Genomic DNA, 20,081 nt, shown 5'->3' on the forward strand with positions numbered 1-20,081 from the left:
GTCAGTCTAACTTGTTATGTTGCAAATAAAGTAAAATTTAAAATCTCAGGCCCTTTACACTCTTTTTTTTTTTTTTTAAAAAACAGCTTTATTAAGATATATTTTACATACCACAACATTTCAAAAATTTAAATTGTACAGTTTAGTTGTATTTAGTAAATTCACAGACTTGTGCATTCATCATTACAATCTAATTTTAGAACATTTTCAACACCCCCTAAAGAAACCCTATACCCATTACCAGTCATTCCTCATTCCTGCCCCCTCCCCAGCTGTGTTGGGTTAATGTCAGAGCATGGGGGCCCCAGGGGGGGGGGCGGGCAGGAGAGCAGTTAAGAGGCTTTTACAGTATTTCAGGGGATAAATGACAGTGGCTTAGACCATGGTGGCAGCTGTGAAGGTGGTGAGAAGTGTCTAAATAAAAGACATTTTATAAGTAGAGCCAATAGGATTTCCTGGCCAATTGGATCTGCCAGGAGCATTGGCCGGATGCATTTTCCTTGAGGTGTGAGAGAATGAGATGAGTGAATTATGAGTCCATGTTTTTTTGGATGGAGCAACTGGGTGGACTGACTTGCCATTAAATGATTTGGGGAAGCCTGTGGGTGTAGCAAGTTTTGACTGAGAAAAACAGGAGTTCAGTTTTGAATATGTTAAGCTTGACATGTTTATTTGACATTATGGTGAGATTGAATAGATAGTATATAGTATTCTAGAGTTCAGATGAGAAATACTGATTAAAGACATGAATTTGAGAATTTAAAGCCATGAGACTGCACAAGATCACCCAGGAAGTACATGAAGACTAAAAAGAGAACCAGTCCTAGAACTAAACCGGAAGGCACTTTAAGTTCAAGGTCAGAAAGATGCAAACTCAAAGAGCAAACACAGAGTTTTGAACAGAGAGATTTCTGGCAAGAGCATTGTAAGCATTAGATATTCTCTTTGTTGCAGGATGTGAAAGTAATATTTTGGGAAATGTGCACTCAGACCTTGGTGTGATTTATACAATAAGCAACTGACTATGGGCTAATTCTGTTTGATTCATAAAAAAAACACAAAAAAAACACACTAAAGTGTTATTAAGTAGACAGTGTCAAAAAGGGGGGCTTCAGGCTCATAAAGCAGGACTCGAACAGTTTTCCAGGAAAGTTGTGGACAAACCCAAGCTTTGCTAGACATTAAACAAAAGCAAACAAACTAGCAGATATGTTTTATGTCCCTTAACATTCACACTCCAAATTCTCATATCAGATCTTACATATCAACATAGCACATATTTAAGTGTATATCAAATTTGATTGTATAGTACTTTCTTGAAATAGGAACTGAAGGATAATCTCTGAATTTAAAGACTTGCTCTGAAAAAATGTTATATAAATTATATAATTAGATTTTTTAATTCTTTTGGTCATACTTATAAACTTTGAAAGTTTACAAGCATGACACTTATTTTTAAGTACAATTTCATTTACAATATTTTTAAAGTTTTGCCAGTAGAACAGTACATGTTGAGAAAAAGAATGAAGCACCCACCCCATCATTCAGCTTAGAGTTTCTCCACTATTATGTGCCAGAAGTCAAGAAATACTTTTTTTTTTTATGTCAAACTAAGGTATTGTCTCATGTGATGCCAAACATCTGAGTGAAACTGAAAGGTATAGTTTGGCATCAATGTTTATTATTATCTGGATATTTAACATCATCAAAAGGATAAATCATAATTAGCTTTTCACTTTGTCAAATAGATGTTCATTGAAATACAATCACAATCTATTTCACAAGGTGGAAGAACATTTTAGATGACTCATAATTGTTTTGCTTCTGAAAGTTAAAGAGAAACAAAAATGTATTAACATATTCCTTTCAACGATATGTAAAGATAAGGTATGTAACTTTATAACTAAGAATTTACACTAAAATTATAATGTGTTAAAATTTATTTAACTTGTGTTTTAATGATATTAATGACTGAAAACAACAGCAGGCAGAAATATAAATTATATTTAAGGTTCAAGTATGTTACTTTACACATTTTTTAAAAGTTTTTTTAATAAGTGACATTGACATGGTGAATGATTGTCTTCAATGGATAAAAGGATTTGACTTTATAATGAGTGAAAAGTTCTTCAAATAATTTATCTTTGGTTACCAGTTCCCCTTTCAAATCTTTAGTATTTCCCAATATTATCTTATAGTTGATTCCTAAGGAATACTGATGCTTAAAGGAGCCCTGGAATTCTGGGTTTTGGAGAAAGTGTGTGGGACAGGCTCTTCTATCTGGACCATCCTGTTTCTAGCTTGAACTTTCTATTTCTTTTCTGATCTTTAATTTTTATGACCTATTTTTCCCCAAAAAACATTGGGTTTGAAATAGTCTTTCTCCTACCACTTAAATTTTTTTTTTCAGGAATACTGAAAAACACAAGGAATATTAAAATGGTTGAAGAAAAGGCAATATTTTTCTCAGAGCATCCCAAAATAATTACTTTGAAAGGGATACACTTATTTGGATGTATAAGCTCTGGAATGCTTTCTTTAAAATTGCTCATTAGTTTGTTGACCTACATGCACAATTATATTTTTACTTGAGGAAGACAAAATTGTTGGTGCTATATGTGCATTTCTGTACAGATTGTATAAATTGATGGTGATGATGTTTATGTCATTAGATAATATTTTCCTTTCTCTTTGTTAGTACCATCATTTTTCTTAAATATACCACTGGAAGAAAGTAGGAATATATAGAAAATAGGAATATATAGAGGAAAGAGATTCAGGTAAAAATTAGATGGTGAGATAAAATTGAGAATAATTTAAATTTTATTTTTTTAAAAAATAACATACATTGTAGACCCAGTAAAGGAATTTTAGAGAAGCAGGGGTACAGATGTAGCAGTTAAGAGAAAGGATTATTTCAGCTAAAGTGCATTTCTGGGGGATAAGAAGGTCATGAGATAGACCAGTGAAAGACCTTACTTATGAAAGGGGAGAATGGGCTATAAACAGAAAAGAAGATATAGTATAAGGCATGAAGTTAAAGAAGAAACTGAATATTGATCAGATTTTTAGAAAAACATATAAACAAACCTCAGTCTACCCTAATGCCAGTCACAGGCCTAGAGTTTTCAAAACCAACTGTCTATGGATGCATTCCTGTTGAATATGTATAAAGGTGGGTTTTGGAGGATGGCTGTTGTGGTCTCTGGCCCTGTGCTATCATGGAGTGAAATGATCGGGTTAAAAATGTCTGTACATCATTTTCCCTGTGGGTAATCAGCCCCTTGGGATGGCAATGAGTAGAATTTCAGAGATTCTTTCTTGTGTTTCTCAAAAGACTGCCATTTACTAGCTATCTAATAGGAAATTCCCTATTAAGGAATCTATGTCTTCAATTAGCACCTTATCAGACTGAGAGATACAGAAGATGGCAGGAATGCTGACAGTGGTGGAGCATGAGAGGCCTAGAAAAAGCTATAGGGGAGCCTAAAATGAGAGAGAAAAGGGGATTTTGGAAATTAGAGAGATTGGAAACATTGTATTCTGGCCAGTGAATATGGATTTATAGTGTACTGTTTTTCAAGGAAACAAGTTCACAGCTATTATAATTATAAAAGCATAGATAATCACATGCTTTTAAAAAATATTTTATAGGTGTTATTACTATAAACTATTTCAAAATAGAGATTAATGTTAGCATCTTATTTTCAAAATAAACATAGTGAGAGGGATAAAGAAACGAAAAAACAGTCTTGTTGCCGTTTCTCACTGGAACGAGTTTAAAATGCAAACAAACAAACCAAAAAACTCTTAAGCCCAACAGCAACATTCATAGCAATTTTCCTAATTTAACTCCTTTTCTTTTTGCTAAGGAGGAACAGTTGTATTTTTGTCATTAATAAAAAAGGGAATGGTGCCTAAACAGCCTATTATAAATTCTTTTGGGAAAGCATATTACAAATAATTGAAAACAAACCTGATTCTGTGAACTTGGCAGCAAATGTATAACAGAAAGCAATTTAGCCCTGGCCCCTGGATGACTGATTAAATGTTTTATTCCCTTTACCTTTCCTTCACGCTGTGTTTGTCAAGAGGAGAGGGAAAAGGGAGTGCTGGGAAACAAAACCCACTTTAGACAAGTAACTTACAATAATGATCAATGACCTCGAATCAGCTGTTTATTTATTTTTCCCAGGTTTTCATTTCTAAATATCTGCGCATGGGTGCCTGCAGAAAATAAGGCCCCGAATTTCACCGTGTCCCCACCCCCGCCTGCTAATCAACAACAAGCTGTATCTGAGCTTCTTTGAGGGCACGGCCCTGCAGCTTCCTGTGGTCAGTTATTAGTGTGAGTCCAGCAAAGGAGCAAGAACACTGTGTACTCAGTAAATCGACAGACATCATCATCTTGTGTTGTGTGGGAGGAGAGGTCCCTTGGTGCACTCTGTGTCTTTGAAGGGACTAGAGATCTGCTGGTGTCGCACAGATGTCAGGGGTGTGTGGAGCCAACATCCTAGAAACCTAATAAATAAATGATTATGATCCATCTCTGCACAGAAGACTCTAGGGACCGGAACTTAGGATAGTATTGATGTGGATCACATTTGCTGTTGTTCCATAAAGCATGTAAAATTAACACTGAACCTCTTCAAGGAAGCACTTCCTTGAAACCTTGATATGTTTAAATATTATCTAGCCATCTGTGTATATCACAGTGACATGCTGTAAACCTGGTGACTCCAAAAAAATTCTAAGTATGAAGTCAGGTTTATAGATAGCCCCTTCCCCCTTCACATTCTTTTTTAAAATTAAATTTATTGAGGTGACATTGGTTAATAAAATTATATAGGTTTCAAGTATACAATTCTATAATACATCATCTGTTATTGCATAGTGTGTTTACCTCCCAAAGTCAAATTTCCTTTCTTTGCCTTATATTTTACCCCCTTTGCTACCTTCTCCCCACCTTCCTTCCCCTCTGGTAACCACCAGACTGTTTGTTGTCTGTGTCTGTGAGTTTTTGTTCGTTTGCCTGTCTTGTTTGTTCATTTGTTATTTTCAGTTTTATATTCCACGTATGAGTGAAATCCTATGGTTCTTGACTTTTCCATCTGACTTATTTCTCTCACCATGATATTCTCAAGATCCATCCGATGAAAAGATGCTCAGCTTCACTAGCCATTGGGGAAATGCAAACCAAAATTACAATGACATACCACCTCACACCTGTTAGAATGGCTGTTACCAATGAGACAAGTCATAAGAAGTGTTGGAGAGGTTGTGGAGAAAGCAGGAGCCCTCATTCAGTGTTAGAGGGAATATAAACTAGTACAAACTCTATGGAAAATGGTGTGGAGGTTTCTCAAAAAATTAAGAAGAGAGCAATCCCTCTTTTGGTTATCGACTCCAAAACATTAAAAAACATTTATTTGCAAAGATATGTGCACCCCTATGTTCATTGCAGCATTATTCACGGTGGCCAAGGCATGGAAACAACCAGTGTCCTTTGATAAATGATTGCATGAAGAAGATGTGGCACATGTGCACAGTTCTACTCAGCCATAAGGAAGGATGAACTACTGTCATTTGCAGCAACGTTCTTTTACTTTTCATATTTCTTTTGTTACAAACTACTGCCCACATGTCAGTAGTTCTACAACCTCCTCTTCGGCAGCCCTGTGTTGGCATTTGGTCACTTAGCCCCAAAGACTGTCATGTTAGGGGATAGGAATATAGGTCGTCCCCAGAGCAACAGCCCCACACAGAGCTGGAGGGGCGGGGGTTTGAATCAGGAGGTCCTCTGATCTTTCCCTCTCTGAACTGCTTGTGTGAAATTGAATACAGATTGGAAGGCAAAATTCAGGCACACCTCCTCTCCTTGAGGCAGAGTCTCCCACTGGTGTTCAGCCTTCTTAGCATTTCCAGAATCTTCTCCCCATTGTGGGTGGGAACTTTGTCACTGCTATTCTACATAAGTGGGGAAACAATCAAATTAATATATTTATCCAGCTTTCATTTATATATTTGCGACACACACACATATGCACACACTTTTTCTCTGAGGAACCCTTGAGTCAGAGAATGAGAATGAAAGAGAGATTGAATTTCTCTTTCAGTTAAGCATCCAGGTTTTGTTCCAATCTAATGACACAGGATCTGGCACTGCATTTAGACCTCATGCTCCAAGATTTTATTTTAAACAAGTGTTCCCACATGAGGACTAAAAACAGGAAAATATTGCTTAAGTTTTCCTTTGTGCTGTCATTAGATGTCTTCAAGTGTTCTTACCGTTCTGTTCTACCAAAGCAGGTCATTGTACTCGCAGTTGCTTTGATTCTTATTTGAGACTTTTCCCAACAGCTCTCCACACTGAAGAAGAGCATGTGAGGGTCACGGATATTTATTTTGGGTATTAAAGTATTATTTTCCCCTCTCCCTATAACTTGAGGTTTTAGTACTTCCTTTTTTAAATTGACTTTGAGAGAGAGAGAAAGAGACATCGTTTGTTGTTCCACTTACTTATGCATTCATTTGTTGCTTCTTGTATGTGCCCTGACCAGAGATCGAACCTGCCATCTTGACGAATTGAGATGATGCTCTAACCAACTGAGCTACCCTGCCAAGGCCTAGTGCTTTCTTTTTTTGTAGAATTTTTCATAAAATATAAGGTTTTTGGTGTTGTCTTTTTGTTTGTTTGTTTGTTTTTGCATGCCAGTGAATGGTTTTTACTTATTAAAATGCTTAATACTAAACCTGTCATAAACAACTTTGGACATTAAGATGTTATTAAGACTTTAGGGGTTGTTGGTTCTTTTCATGTTAATTGCTGCTTTAGCCTTCAACTCTTGGACATATAGAGCTTTATTGCTATATATACAGAAAATCTTTACTGATATGGATCAATGCCTGGGCTGATAATCAGGCCTGGGACTGTCTCTTGGCTTAGTGATCCCCCGTGCTATAATACAGTTCACTCCTGTTCTCAGGAAGCCTGGCCACCGTCTGATCTGGTGGTTGGTCCTGAATGGCTCCTTTCAGGCATGGTAAGCAGTTTACCCAAGGAAGTCTAGAATGGGTAAAACTAGCAGGATAAATACTACCAAAATTTATCAAGAAAAACCAAGAGCTGGGGAAATCAAACAATATAGATAATTCTGGAGGAGCAAGAGCTAGACAATGAAGAAAACATGAATTTCAAATGCTGGGGTCAGTTATAGACAGGGGCAGAATGAAGTAAGACAAATGAAAGAATGGAGGGAGAGTGCATGGAAAAGATTCTTTCACTAGTGGTGAGCTTCATGATGCAAGAAGTCTTCAAATCGTGCCTAGATCACCTGCTGTGATTCATTCAACAAGTGCTTATAAAACCCTACTCAGTGAGGTCCTGTAGTGGTACCGAGGAGCGCAGCCAATGTAGTAAGACTGAAACTGGAACACATCCTAGCTATATAAACTTAGCTGTACTTGTTAAAATGTTAATGTGTCTCTCTTCTTAAAAAGCAGATAATATTAACACCAACCTTATGAGGTTGTTGTAAGCATGAAATGAGTTAATACTAAATCATTTAGTGCACACAGATCACATGCAAGAGTGTCTGGTATCCAGTGAGTACACAGTAATAACCACAATTGGTTTTATGTGCCAGGTCCTGTGTATTGCAAAGAAATTTCTGAAACAGCCATGAAGCTGGAATAGATGACTAATGATTCTGTCCTTTTAGTTTGTTTCTGGTTGAGGCACACCCAAAACAAAATTTGGAGCAATGAAAATGTTTGTGGGGAGTGAGAGAACTTTCATTCTGGTGATTTTCCCTCGTGATATGTTCTACAGCTATTTCTCTTAAATTATCTTCTGCTGTGAATTTCAGATGATGTTTGTATCCATATATTGTCTTAGGTTGACAGCACTAAGATTTAGAAATGACATCTGCATTTGATAAAATTTAAATGAGAAGCTCCCAAAAGAGATTGAGAAAACTTATTTTGACAACACTTCTTTTCTTCATGCAAATATTATATACTTTACTTGGAGATAGAAAAACACAAGTGATCAATGAAACATTTTCAACTTGGAGTACTTTTTAAAATTATCACTTGAAAATAACTTTAAATTTTAAAATAGATTCAAAATAAGCTCCTGTGTGTCAAGGTCCTTTTAGAAGAAAGTGGGGTGAGGTGGTGATAATGCATTTAGTAATAATTTTCTCTCTTTGGAAATTTCAGGAACTTAGTTATCATTGTTCCTTTTATACATCATGACCAGTGGGAATGATGTATAAAGATCTTCCATTCAATTATGATGGATTACAGGTCACCCATCTGGGCATGCTTTAGATGAAAGTAACCTAAGCTCAAGGGGCTTAGAAATAAATGCTTTACTGATTGCTTTGACTTGTACTAAGCAAGAAGACCACCAGAAGCTTTTTGAAAAGAAAGAGCATACCAAGCTTGAGGTGTTTAGAAAATGAAAATTCCTGATGCAGCTAAGACTTTGTTTCTCTTTTTGATATTTTCAAGAAACTTAGCCCTTCTATGTGTTAATTTCATAAAAGAAAGCATTGCTACATGAAATCTCCTGTTGGTATAAAAATAATAACTCTGATATAAAATGAAACAGGGGGAAAGAGAGAAAGAGGGATGCTCTTATTTGACCAGAAGAGGAGCTCCACAAACCTGTAAATACAATATTTTAACTATTTTCACTATGATAGAAGAAAAAACAAAAGGACAAATATTTTTTGAAGAGTACAGATTTTCTTATGCTGCAATTTATTAATGACTATTGCTTCAATGGTAAAGAATACGTTTAAATGTTTTACAGAAGGAAAAACTTTCATCTAGGAATGACAAAGGCAAGAATTGTCATTCTAAAGAACAGGAGAAAAGCAATCTAAATTTCAGGGGCAGTTGGAACCATACAAGTGTCAAAAGCAAAATATCCTCTTATAGAAGTGTAAAGGGCCTGCTAAGACTAAGCTCAGAGTAGAGCTGTCTGTGATACAGTCATATTTGTTAAACAGTTCATTAAACTGACATTGCCATGTTTTCTTGGAATAAGTTAGTTAAGGAAGTTAAGGTTACTCAAAGTCCTTGATATTTAATGTTAAAATACTACTTCTCAAGCAGATCAGTAGTCGTTAGCCATGGAAGAGAAGTCGTTTTAGTTGGGTTTGTAAACTTCAAACAATAGTGCAGTATTTATTGAGGACTTCCCAAACCAGTTCAGTGCATTCTGCATAAAAAGAAAGTCTCTCCAGTTCTGGTAAGTAGGAATAATGACACACTTGAAGGGGTGTATCCATTTAGCAGGTATAATGCATTATTTTTATCTTCAGAAATTACTAGTGTCTTAAATACTTCTTTTGTTGACTTACCCAAATGTTGAGGCTACAGATCTATCCATATCATGTCCTTTTAAGTACTTGAATTATTATAGATCTAGTGAGATTTAGTCAATTAAGGTAAATAAAATTCATGCTAAAATTCTTGTGTGCATCCAATCATTGTAATTAGAAATAAAGGTAAAATATACTTAAAATATATACAAAGTCAATTTTGAATGATATACAAAAATTGTGAATGTTTGTGGAAAAGAGTTAACTCACTGGAAGTTCTAACACAACCTATATTTGGACACTGATACTGATTTACTCATTCAGCAAGTAATTATTGAGAATCTACTATGTACTACTCATTTTATTAAGCACTGAAAATATATTATAAATGAGGCAAAGTTTTTATTTGCATTGAATTTCCAGTCTTTTAACAGACACAAGCAAGTAAACAGGCAATGATAATAGAGGAGCTCAGAGAATTCATAGGAAAAACTTCTGGACAGAACCTGGACATAGTCATGGAAGGAAGGAATTGGCATCTCAGCTGAGGACTGAAAGATGTATAAAGTATATCTGTGCAAATGGAAACAGTGCAGACACAGAAAAGGTGTTTGACAAAGGGGCCTAGAAGTGAGTGAAAATGATTCAGTGACCTGGATTATACTAGGCATCCAATAAATATTTTTGAATGAATGAGTGACTGACTAAATGAATGAATAAAAAGCTATTGAATTATGAAGAAATAAAGCTTTATAAGCATATGTTTTAAGCTCTCAGAATACTTTGCCTGGCTGGGCATGGCTCAGCGGTTAAGCATCGACCTAGCATCCAGGCGATCGGGGTTCGATTCCTGTTCAGGGCACATGCCTGTGCTGTGGGCTTGATCCCCAGTCGGGGGCCTGCAGGAGGCAGCCGATCAATGACTCTCTCATCATTGATGTTTCTCTCTCTCTCCCTCTCCTTTCCTCTCTCTGAAATCAATGAAATATATATATTATATTATATAAATATATTATATATATACACACACACACAGAATACTTCATTTTCTAGATGTGCAAATGAGCAATATTTGAATTAATAAAAATAATGATAAAAATGACAGCTCTTAGTTGGAGAAAATAAAATGTGGGGTGTAGGAAAATGCAAAGGAGACTTTAATAAGCTGTGCCTGATATCACTGAAAATAATGGACTGGAACAATATTGATTTTGTAATACCCCATTTCCTCATTATGGCCCTAAAACTTCTTGATAGGGAAATCTCTAGTCTGAAATGTTTAAATATTTAACCTGCATTATGAATAACATGTTATGTAACTTTTATTACTTATCTAGTGTATTTTTATTACTCATGCATTAATTTTTATATATTCATGTATTTTTATATTTGTAAGACTTTAAAAATATTCCATTGATTTGAAAAAGTTTTAAAAATTGCAATGAAACTTTTCTGATGAGAAAAGGAGGTTATTTTTCAATAACTATTTAGTTACATATAATAAAACTAATGACAATCTGTAAAGATGATAACATTTAGTAAAAATGTTTTCTTCTAGAAGCAAGGTACTCTGTTAATTAGCTTTATTGGTAGTTATTGCTTGTCTATAGAGTTTAGGTAATCTACTTGACAATTTTAATATAGCTTATTTTTTATGAACACTTCTTTAAATAGTAGTACATCAAATTTATAGATTGAACAATGAAATAACCAAAATATGATTTGCACAAAGAAGGAGCTAACCAATGAATAAGGTCCACTTTGCTCTGCTTAACAAAATTAATTTGAGGAGTTCTTAAGTTCAAATACAGTGTCTTATGACTCAGAAGACACATGTGCTCTGCTCAGCTGAAAATAGCCTGCCAGAACGAAACTTTGGTGTAATAGAGAATAAAGTTAACTAATGTTTAACTAATATGAACACACATAGTAGACTTACATATAAGGAAATCGTGGATCCAAGCTATTAATTTTCTAATTTTCTTTAAATCAACTTAACTCAAAATTCTTGGGTAAAAAATGATATGAAGGATTGCTGACTTTAATTTCATTTTGTAGAAATAGCATACTCAAAGATTTACTCATATAATTGTAGAAAAATCTGATTAATTATACTATGAAATAGCTTTTTAGGTAGAAAGCTAGTTGAATTTGCCAAATATTTTGAAAGAGATGATACAGTGGCATTGCAAATCTGGGAGGGTAATATTCTGTCAAGGGACCCCCAATTTTAAAAGCCCTGAGGTAAAAGCCTATCTGGTGTTCCCTATCAAAGATGGCAGTCTGACTGGAGCAGTATGAATAGGGAGAGAGTAGGAAAGAGCTCAAACAGCTCTTAATGTTAGTTAAACATTAGTTAACTTTATTCAAAAAGCTATTGTTTTCTCCTTTGGCAGTGTTAAGGGGTAGGGAGCAATGTCCAAATAATATAGGATCTCATAGTTCATTGTGAAATTTTTGGCTTTTATTGGTAGTGAAATAGAAAATCATTGGAGGGTTTTAAGGGAAAGAATGACATGATTGGTGCTATATTTTACAAGAAATATTTAGAGCACCTCTGGAAACAGATACTGACATCAAGAGAATTTGCAAGGTAATTGTTGAGGCACCAAGGTGATGAGGAGAGACTAAAAGCTTTTATTCCCATTCAGAAAATGATGACTTTTGTGCAGTTTTCTAATAATGAATGTGATCATGGCATGGGGCTCATGTTTGAAGAATGTAGCAATGATTTGAAATTAGGAAAGAGAGAAGTGCCAAAGCCGGGCTGCATTTGAACATCAAGAAGATAAAACAATGACTGCAGAAGAAATATACAACTTTAATGTAAACAATAAAGATATCAAGCCCGGCTAGGCATGGTTCGATGGTTGAGCATCAGCTTATGAAGGAGATCGAGGTTCCATTCCCAGTCACGGCACATGCCCAGGTTGCAGGCTCAATCCCCAGTAGGGGGCATGCAGGAGGCAGCCGATCAATGACTCTTTCATCATGTTTCTATCTCTCTCCCTCTCCCTTCCTCCCTCTGAAATCAATAAAGACATATTTAATAAAAATTTTAAAAAGGTATTGAGTTTGATTTTGCTTACCTTGGTTTGGTGATCAATTTAAATGGATACTCCAGCCAAGAAATAGAAGGCTGAGACTCAGAAAAGCAGCAGTGAAAGGATTAGGAAAGATCACCAAGAGCAAAAATATGTCATTAGAGACCAAGGCTAAGATCATCTACACGCTTGCATTCCAATCACTATGTACAGATGCAAAATGTGGACATCAAAAAAGGCTGATAGGGAAAAAAAAGATTCTTTTGAAATATGATGTGGAGGAGAGCTCTACGGATACCCTGGACTGCCAGAAAGATGAACAAGTATGTCCTGGAGCAAATTGAACCTGAAACTTTGCAAAAGGCAAAAATGACAAAACTGAAGATGTCCTACTTGGACACATCATGAGAAGGCATGGTTCTTTGGAAAAAACAATAATGCTTGGGAAAATTGAAGGCAGCAGGAAGAGAGGAAGACCAAATTTGAGATGGACTGACTCTGTAAAAGAAGCCATAGGCAGGCGTCCACAGGAGCGGAGCGGGGCTTTTGAGGACAGGGCATGTGGACCTCACTTATTCATAGGGTCACCAGGAGTCAAGCCAACTCAATGGCATGTAACACACACTTGAGTTGGAATTGGCCTCTTTTACTATGGTTCACACTTTTCATAAAGTTGCTGGACATCTTTTAAAACTCTTGCATGTAATCTATTGAGGAATCTCTGCAGAAATTATTAAAGATCATCTGGCAAACAGAAGTAAAAGAACATAGACCAATTTGCAGCATGAATGAAAGTTGGCTTTGTTTGGTGTAAAATATTTTACAATATTTTAAGTCATTGATATTAAACTTGTGATTTTTGTTTTAAGGAATACTGAAAATAAATTGATGGAAACATTTACTAAAAACTTAAAAAAAAAAAAAAAACAAACAACAGCAGCTGCTAAGTTACAAATAAACCCTAGGGAGTTAGGTGTGGTAGCATGAAGACCTGTTCTGACCCTATTGCAGGGCCCAAGCAGAGAATGATGAAAGCGTGGACTCGGATGGTTGCAGAGGAGGTGGTGAGAAGTGTTTAGATGCTGGACATATTTTGAAGGTAAAGCCAACACATACACACCTATAGATTTTCAGGCACTTTGGATGTAAGGATAAAGAAAGCAAAAGCAATCTCCTGAGTAGCTGAAAGAATGAAATTATTTAGTGAAATTGGGAAGACTGGTGGGATGAAGAACAGGAAGGCAGTGTGAGATGTAAGTGTGGAATGCCTGTTAGGCAGCCAAATAAGTGTATCAAGAAGGCAGTTGGATTCAGCATCCTGACCTTCAGAAGGGAGATCAGGCCTGGAGAGAGACATGTGGGAAACATCGGTGTAGACGGTATTTAATACTGTGAGCACTGATGATATCACTGAGTGAGCAAGTGTAAGTAGGACAGAAGAAAAGGCCAAAGGCTGAACACCATGGTGCTCCAATATCAGAGTTATGGAGGGGGAAGTGGTAAGCAGTGAGGAGACTGAGGAGCGCTCGCTGGAGAGGCAGGAGGAAAACAAGGACAGTTTGGTGTCCTGGAAGGAAATGGAGCATTGATTGTTTCAAATGCCACTTGTAGATCAGGTGTGGTTAGGGCTAAGCATCCATCGTTTGAGGATTCCTATTGATGATATAAAGTCAGTGCCATAGCCTATGCTCTGTGCTAGAAACACAATGAAAAATTGTTTATTGTCCCCCTTTCCTAAGATTCATACAGCTCACCCCCTTTCTCCAAACATATGCTTTTCTTTTCATACATGGTAAAATAAAAGTCATTAGACTCATTTTTCAAAGTTACTCTCCCTCTCTGAAATAACATCATATTAACCATGATTGTACTTAAGAGGTTCCCACAAATCTCAATCGCTCGTTTATATACACACCTATAGATTCTTTGGCTGCACCGGTAACTAGCTAATCTCATCCTACACATGTGGAGTTTACTGTTTTATCTCCTGGAGACACCTTACTTACAAGGTGTTATACCTTTTTCGTTGGCAAATTTAGAGACTGAAAATTCAAATGGGGTTTTAAAATGTTCTGTGAGTACACTGCATCACGTTGTCGACTCCCCCCACCTCCACTACTCAGTTCAGTTTCTAATACTTATTAATGAGCCTTCATTCTCCCATCCATCCAGCCACTCAAGAAATTTGTATCATTGGGTAGGGTATTAGAAGCACAGCTCTTCTAGAAATCTAAAGTCATTGTATTAATATAAATAGAAAAACATAAGTGACAGTTGTTCATACTAGAAATTTGATTATTTGCTGCATAAACCATTTTTAAATTATATTCCAATTATAGAAGTAAAAACACCAGAGTCACAAATGTTTATTCATCTGCAATGGGAACATGATTTATATAGTATGCCTGCACTAATAAAAACAGAATTACTTGGATGAGTAGAGTGCAATATTGATTTAGTCATTTGCTCATACACTCATGAGGTATTTTTCCTCTTTATTTTTCTGTGAAACTAATTTAAAAGAAGGGTGTAATTTTAAAATCTAAAGGACCATTTGTTCATCAGGCTGATATTTTCAGTTAGAATGAATTCCTTTGAGAGCATGAACGTACACCCACCGACATGTCTGTAATAGAATGGTTTCAGAAGATTCTAGGCTGCCGCGGACTTCCCACAGCCTCGCAGCAAGACAGCGGTGGTCTTGAGGACTGACACTTCATCTTTTTGAAGACAGACACCCTCCAGTTGTCACCCTGCAGGAAATCAGGAAGTATGCTAAGCTATCCAGAGGACTTAGAATTACACAGCGTCATGTCAGTGGAAATATCCTAGCCAACGCTGTGATTTCTTTTGAAGGGGAGTGGTAAAAAAAAGAAAAAAGAAAAGGAAAGAACAATGAAAAGAAGCTGCTCACAACATGGCCAAACAGCTGGCTGGTTTTATAATCCAGGAACAGCTTGAAACTCACTATACTCACAAGATCTCTTGGCAGAGTAGCTTGATGAAAATACCAAAGCTGTGAGAAGTGTTCTTTTGCTGAATCCTTTGTCGCTATCATATGTTTTATTAACCTAACCGAGAACATGTGCACTATTTATTTTAAATAAATAAATGAAACTGTGTTTCAGTGAGGAATTTACTGATTTTATGTACAACCACAAGTATGGTTCACCATAGAATAAACACCAAATAAATCTTAATAATTTTCAGAAACTTTAATCCTACACATGTAGTGATTTCCTTCTTCCTTTCGAATAGCATTTTTAGGAGCACTCAAGGGAGAGTTTGATAAGACAGAAATTAAGCATGAATTCAAGGGCACTGGTGATTTTTTAGATGCCACAATTAGTATCTAAGGGGAACTAATTTTAATTGCTTCATGCATCTATTGATTCATTCTTTTAACATTTAATTGATACCTTCTTAAGTAACACAGACAACTTACACATGTTTCTGGTTCACCTGCTAGATGCCAGAACTGTAGAATATACAAGACCCGCTGTTTTAGAATTTTTTACAGTAGGGAGGGTATCCAGTATTTTTAGATTCAGTATATTTAGCAGGCCTTGCATTCTGTCATCTTCAAATGTGTTAAGTGAATTTATTCTTTACTAAGTATCCAAGGTAGACTCAATTAGCTGGGACATTTCATATTTTTATCATGAAGCATTTTGAGTTTATGCTTTGTGACATCAGAATTAGTTTCTCGTCTCAGAGTTTGCTATATTTATTTCTCTAGTGACTCAGTAGTTTATTGGCAGTCAGTTTGTAAATGCTCTCGGGGATTATCTAAATGCAGGATGTTCAGAATGGAAACACATACCATTCCCTCTCCTGTCAAAAAATGTAATTAACACACATGATATATGATCTTGCAAAAGTGGGTGAAAATTCTAGTGGGTGACCTCAAGTCACAGTTTCCCAGTACATGCATGGACTGTCTGTCATGCTCCTGGACAGCTTCCAGCCCAGCACAGGATTCCTTTCTTGTATTCCTGTCTCTTTAGCCTCCTGTTCACGCATGCACATGCTTGTGTGTGTGTGTGTGTGGGGGGGGGGTGATCAGTCTAAAACCTACCACTCAGTTTCATTGTCTTTAACAAGTTTGATTTGATTTAATTTATTGCATAGGTAATGATGCAATTACAAAGTACAGAAAATAAAAGTAATTTTTCCTATCAGTATAAGTGTTGCCTCATTCTTTTTTATGGTGTGCTAATTCGGTATATAGATATATAATTTATTTAACCAGTTGCACATTGATGGATATTAGATTGTTTTCAGTTTTTTGCTATTATTAAGAATGCTGTCTAGGAATAATATATATGTAATATCTATAGGATAATTTCCCAGAAGTGGAATTGCTAGGTCAAAAATTGCTTGCATATATAATTTTGATAGTTATTGCTAAGCTCACTTTCATAGGTGTTTGTGCCATTTGGCACTCACCTGTAAGTGTATGAGAATGCCTGTATCTCTCCAGTCTTGCCATCACGGAGTATTATCAATATTTGGGGGTTTGGCCACCTGAAAAAGGGGGGAAAGTTTGTTATTGTGGCTTTAATTAACAGTTCTCTTTTAATTAATGAGTGAGGTTCACTATCTTATCAAAGTTAATAGCCATTTATATTTTCCTTGAATAGAGTCCCCCTATATCTTCTGTCTGCTTTTTCTGTTATGTTGTTGGTCTTTTTTCTTGTTGATTTATAGGAGTTCTTTAGGTATGAGGGAAAAATCTGTGATAGGTCTTCCCTTTATCTGTGATAGGAGTTCTTTTTATCTTATCAAACTGATTTATTCCTCATTAAAATTTTATGCTCTTGTGAAATCCGTGTGAGAGCATGTGGGATTCATGCACCTTTGAAGGGTAGTTCCTTTGCAATTTCTCTATTCTGTGCATAGAAAACAGTACAATTAGATTTTATTTCTTTTGGTGTCAGTTGTGCTAAATTATTTTCCTAACAAATCTACCATTCCAACCAGATTTTACTGTATTTTCATAGAATGTGTTATACCTTTGATACATTTTTGTCTTGATCTACAGTTACTAAAGCACTAACAATAAGTGAACAACTGATTGAAATCTCTTACTGTGATTGTAGATTTGTCTAGTTTTCAGTGAAGTGAGTCAATTTTTGCTCTCTGTATACTAAGGCTATATAATTAGATACTTTGAAGTTCAGAACTATTTTAAGCACTTGATGATTTCCTGTTTTTGTCTATTTTGTAGCTTTTTTTTTAAACCAAGATTTTTTATTTTCCACTTTATACCAGGTTCTTAAATAATTTTAAGGCACAATACTTTTCAGAAAAAAAGTGATTAAAAAATTTATGGAACTCCTAGGAAGGTCAAAAGATGCAATGCCTTGGAACAGGGGATTATGGGTAATTGCAATATATAGACGATACATAACATATAAACAAATATATTGCATGTACATGTATTAAAAGGTCCATAAAATCCCCAGTTACTTCACTTTCTTCCAGTAAACATGAAGCAACATTTGCCTAATTATTTGAGAGTAGAGAGCTTAACTTTATTTTTCCAAGGAAAAGCAAAACAGAATATTTAGTTTTTGGTGAACTTAATTGTTAAATTATTCCCCACACTGTGTAGATTCACATCTCTTTGATCAATGGGAGACCAAGTGCGGATGACCCCTCTCCTGAACTGCTGGAATTCACCTCTGCTCGTTATATTCGCCTGAGATTTCAGAGGATCCGCACCTTGAATGCCGATTTGATGATGTTTGCTCACAAAGACCCAAGAGAAATTGACCCCATTGTCACACGAAGAGTAAGTTATGATGAATCATACTGCAGCCTGTGAATGATATTGCACCTTTCTTTTTAAGATAGGTGTTTTCATGATTTGTAGGAGTGGTTATTATGAAAGACTTAAAATTTGATAGAAATTTTTTGTTCAAATCCAAGCTCAGCTACTTATTAGATGTGTAACATTTGTCAAACTTTTTAACACTTCTAAACTTTGATTTCTTCTTTTGTAAAATATTATAATGCCTAGTTCGTCATCTTATTTTTGAGGACTAAGTTTTGTCACTTGGGTGATCTGTACTATTATAATTGGCTTTGGGGAGTTACTATAGGATGTTGAAACATTTTTGGCTGCAACCAACACTAAGAAATACATTTTACATCATGGCTCAGTACATACACACACACACACACACACACACAGCAATAAATATTAAACCTTAATGTGCACAGAATCAGCTGGTGATATTGTGAAAATGCAGGTTCTGATTCAGGAGGTCTAGGGCTGAGTTGAGAAATTCCATTTCTATCAAGTGCCCAGTAATGTCAATGCTGCTTGTCTGGGGACCATTTTGTCCAATTACATAATTTAGTTTTATGCTTTATTAATAAATCATAAGCCATGGTTTTAAAAAGCACTACTGTAGGGGAAAAACTGATTTTGTATATTATTTTATTTTACTTCATGAATAGAATATCAGAAAAAATGCTTATAACATCCTTTCAACAGATCTTTAAAAACAGGAGCTAGCAGAGGTGCTGTTTTCCAGTGTTAAACTGGAATGTGTGTAATTATGGCATAGATGATCAGCCCAGGTTGCTATGAGTGATAACTGTGCTTCCTCCTCTCTATCCCCCACCATGGGTACTGGATTATATCAGCTCCCTTATATGCTGCTATACACCCAAGACATTATTACCAAGAGAGTTGATTCAGCTACAAATCCATAAAACAAATCCATGCTAAGAGAATATCTACTGTGTGACTAGAGGCAAAGGTAAAAGAGGATTGTAGGGGAAACTAAGACCGTGGGACAAAATTCAGTTCTAAAATGATCTTACTAAACTCACACTATTGCCAACAATGGCCAAATTGCTGAACCATTAAGCTGAATATTGAAGGGCAACGCTTTTTATGGTTCATGAATTCCCCTAATATATTTTCTCTTCTCATTATATAAATTGCCCTTCCCTAATCTCTCCATCGTTACAAAATAACTTTTAAAGTTTTGTTATCCCCATACAACACATGTTCTTTGTGTTAGTGCCCCGTATTTTCCAAACCTAAAATAATTTTACCGTGTATTATACATCAGTGTGTTGTAAATTACCCTATGCAGAAGTAATCATTATTTTATAGCAATGTTAGATTCTTGTTTTAAAAAATCACTTTTAATTTTAATTTCGGCATGATTTAAAAATATATACTGAGAAAGACTAAATAATTTTGAAGGGAAATTTAATCTTTCCTGACAGTATATCTATCAGAGGGGGTAAAAAATCAATGGAAATAAATGTGTTTCTTTTATCATCTTTTGCAGAAGGCAAAGTGGGGGTTGGCGTGCACATCTATTTATAACTTCATTGTACATGAGCCTTTAAAATAGCACAGTGAAATTCAACATTTAAATATGTTTTTTAAAAGTAAAGTTCAATGAACACTACATGTAAATTTAAATATATAAAAATAGAATATTAAATTCAACTCCTTTCAATGACTCAAAGTGAAGCATTACACATTTATATTTAAAACAGATTTCCCAACTTAAAAGCATCTATAAAAACTACTGTATCAATTTTCCAAGCAAATATCCCTATTTCTATCTATATTATTATGTGAGGAAGTTAGTAAAAAGCAGACTTTTTACCTCAACTTCCTAGCAAATTTCATAAATTTGAAGCTTAGGTATATCAAGTAAGGTGATAT

General features: G+C 35.5%; 1 protein-coding gene across 1 annotated transcript in view; it reads left to right on the top strand.

Moving 5' to 3' along the window:
• The window catches only part of LAMA2 (laminin subunit alpha 2), a 458,292-nt gene that overhangs the window by 163,847 nt on the left and 274,364 nt on the right, over positions 1–20,081 (top strand). The window contains exon 5 of the mRNA XM_087817608.1: positions 17,997–18,176. Coding sequence (XP_087673734.1) covers positions 17,997–18,176 — 180 coding nt within the window. The remainder of the gene's footprint in view (positions 1–17,996; positions 18,177–20,081) is intronic.

This window comes from Miniopterus natalensis, chromosome 5 (genome assembly GCF_054644295.1).
Source record: "Miniopterus natalensis isolate mMinNat1 chromosome 5, mMinNat1.hap1, whole genome shotgun sequence".
Classification (NCBI taxonomy): Eukaryota; Metazoa; Chordata; class Mammalia; order Chiroptera; family Miniopteridae; genus Miniopterus; species Miniopterus natalensis.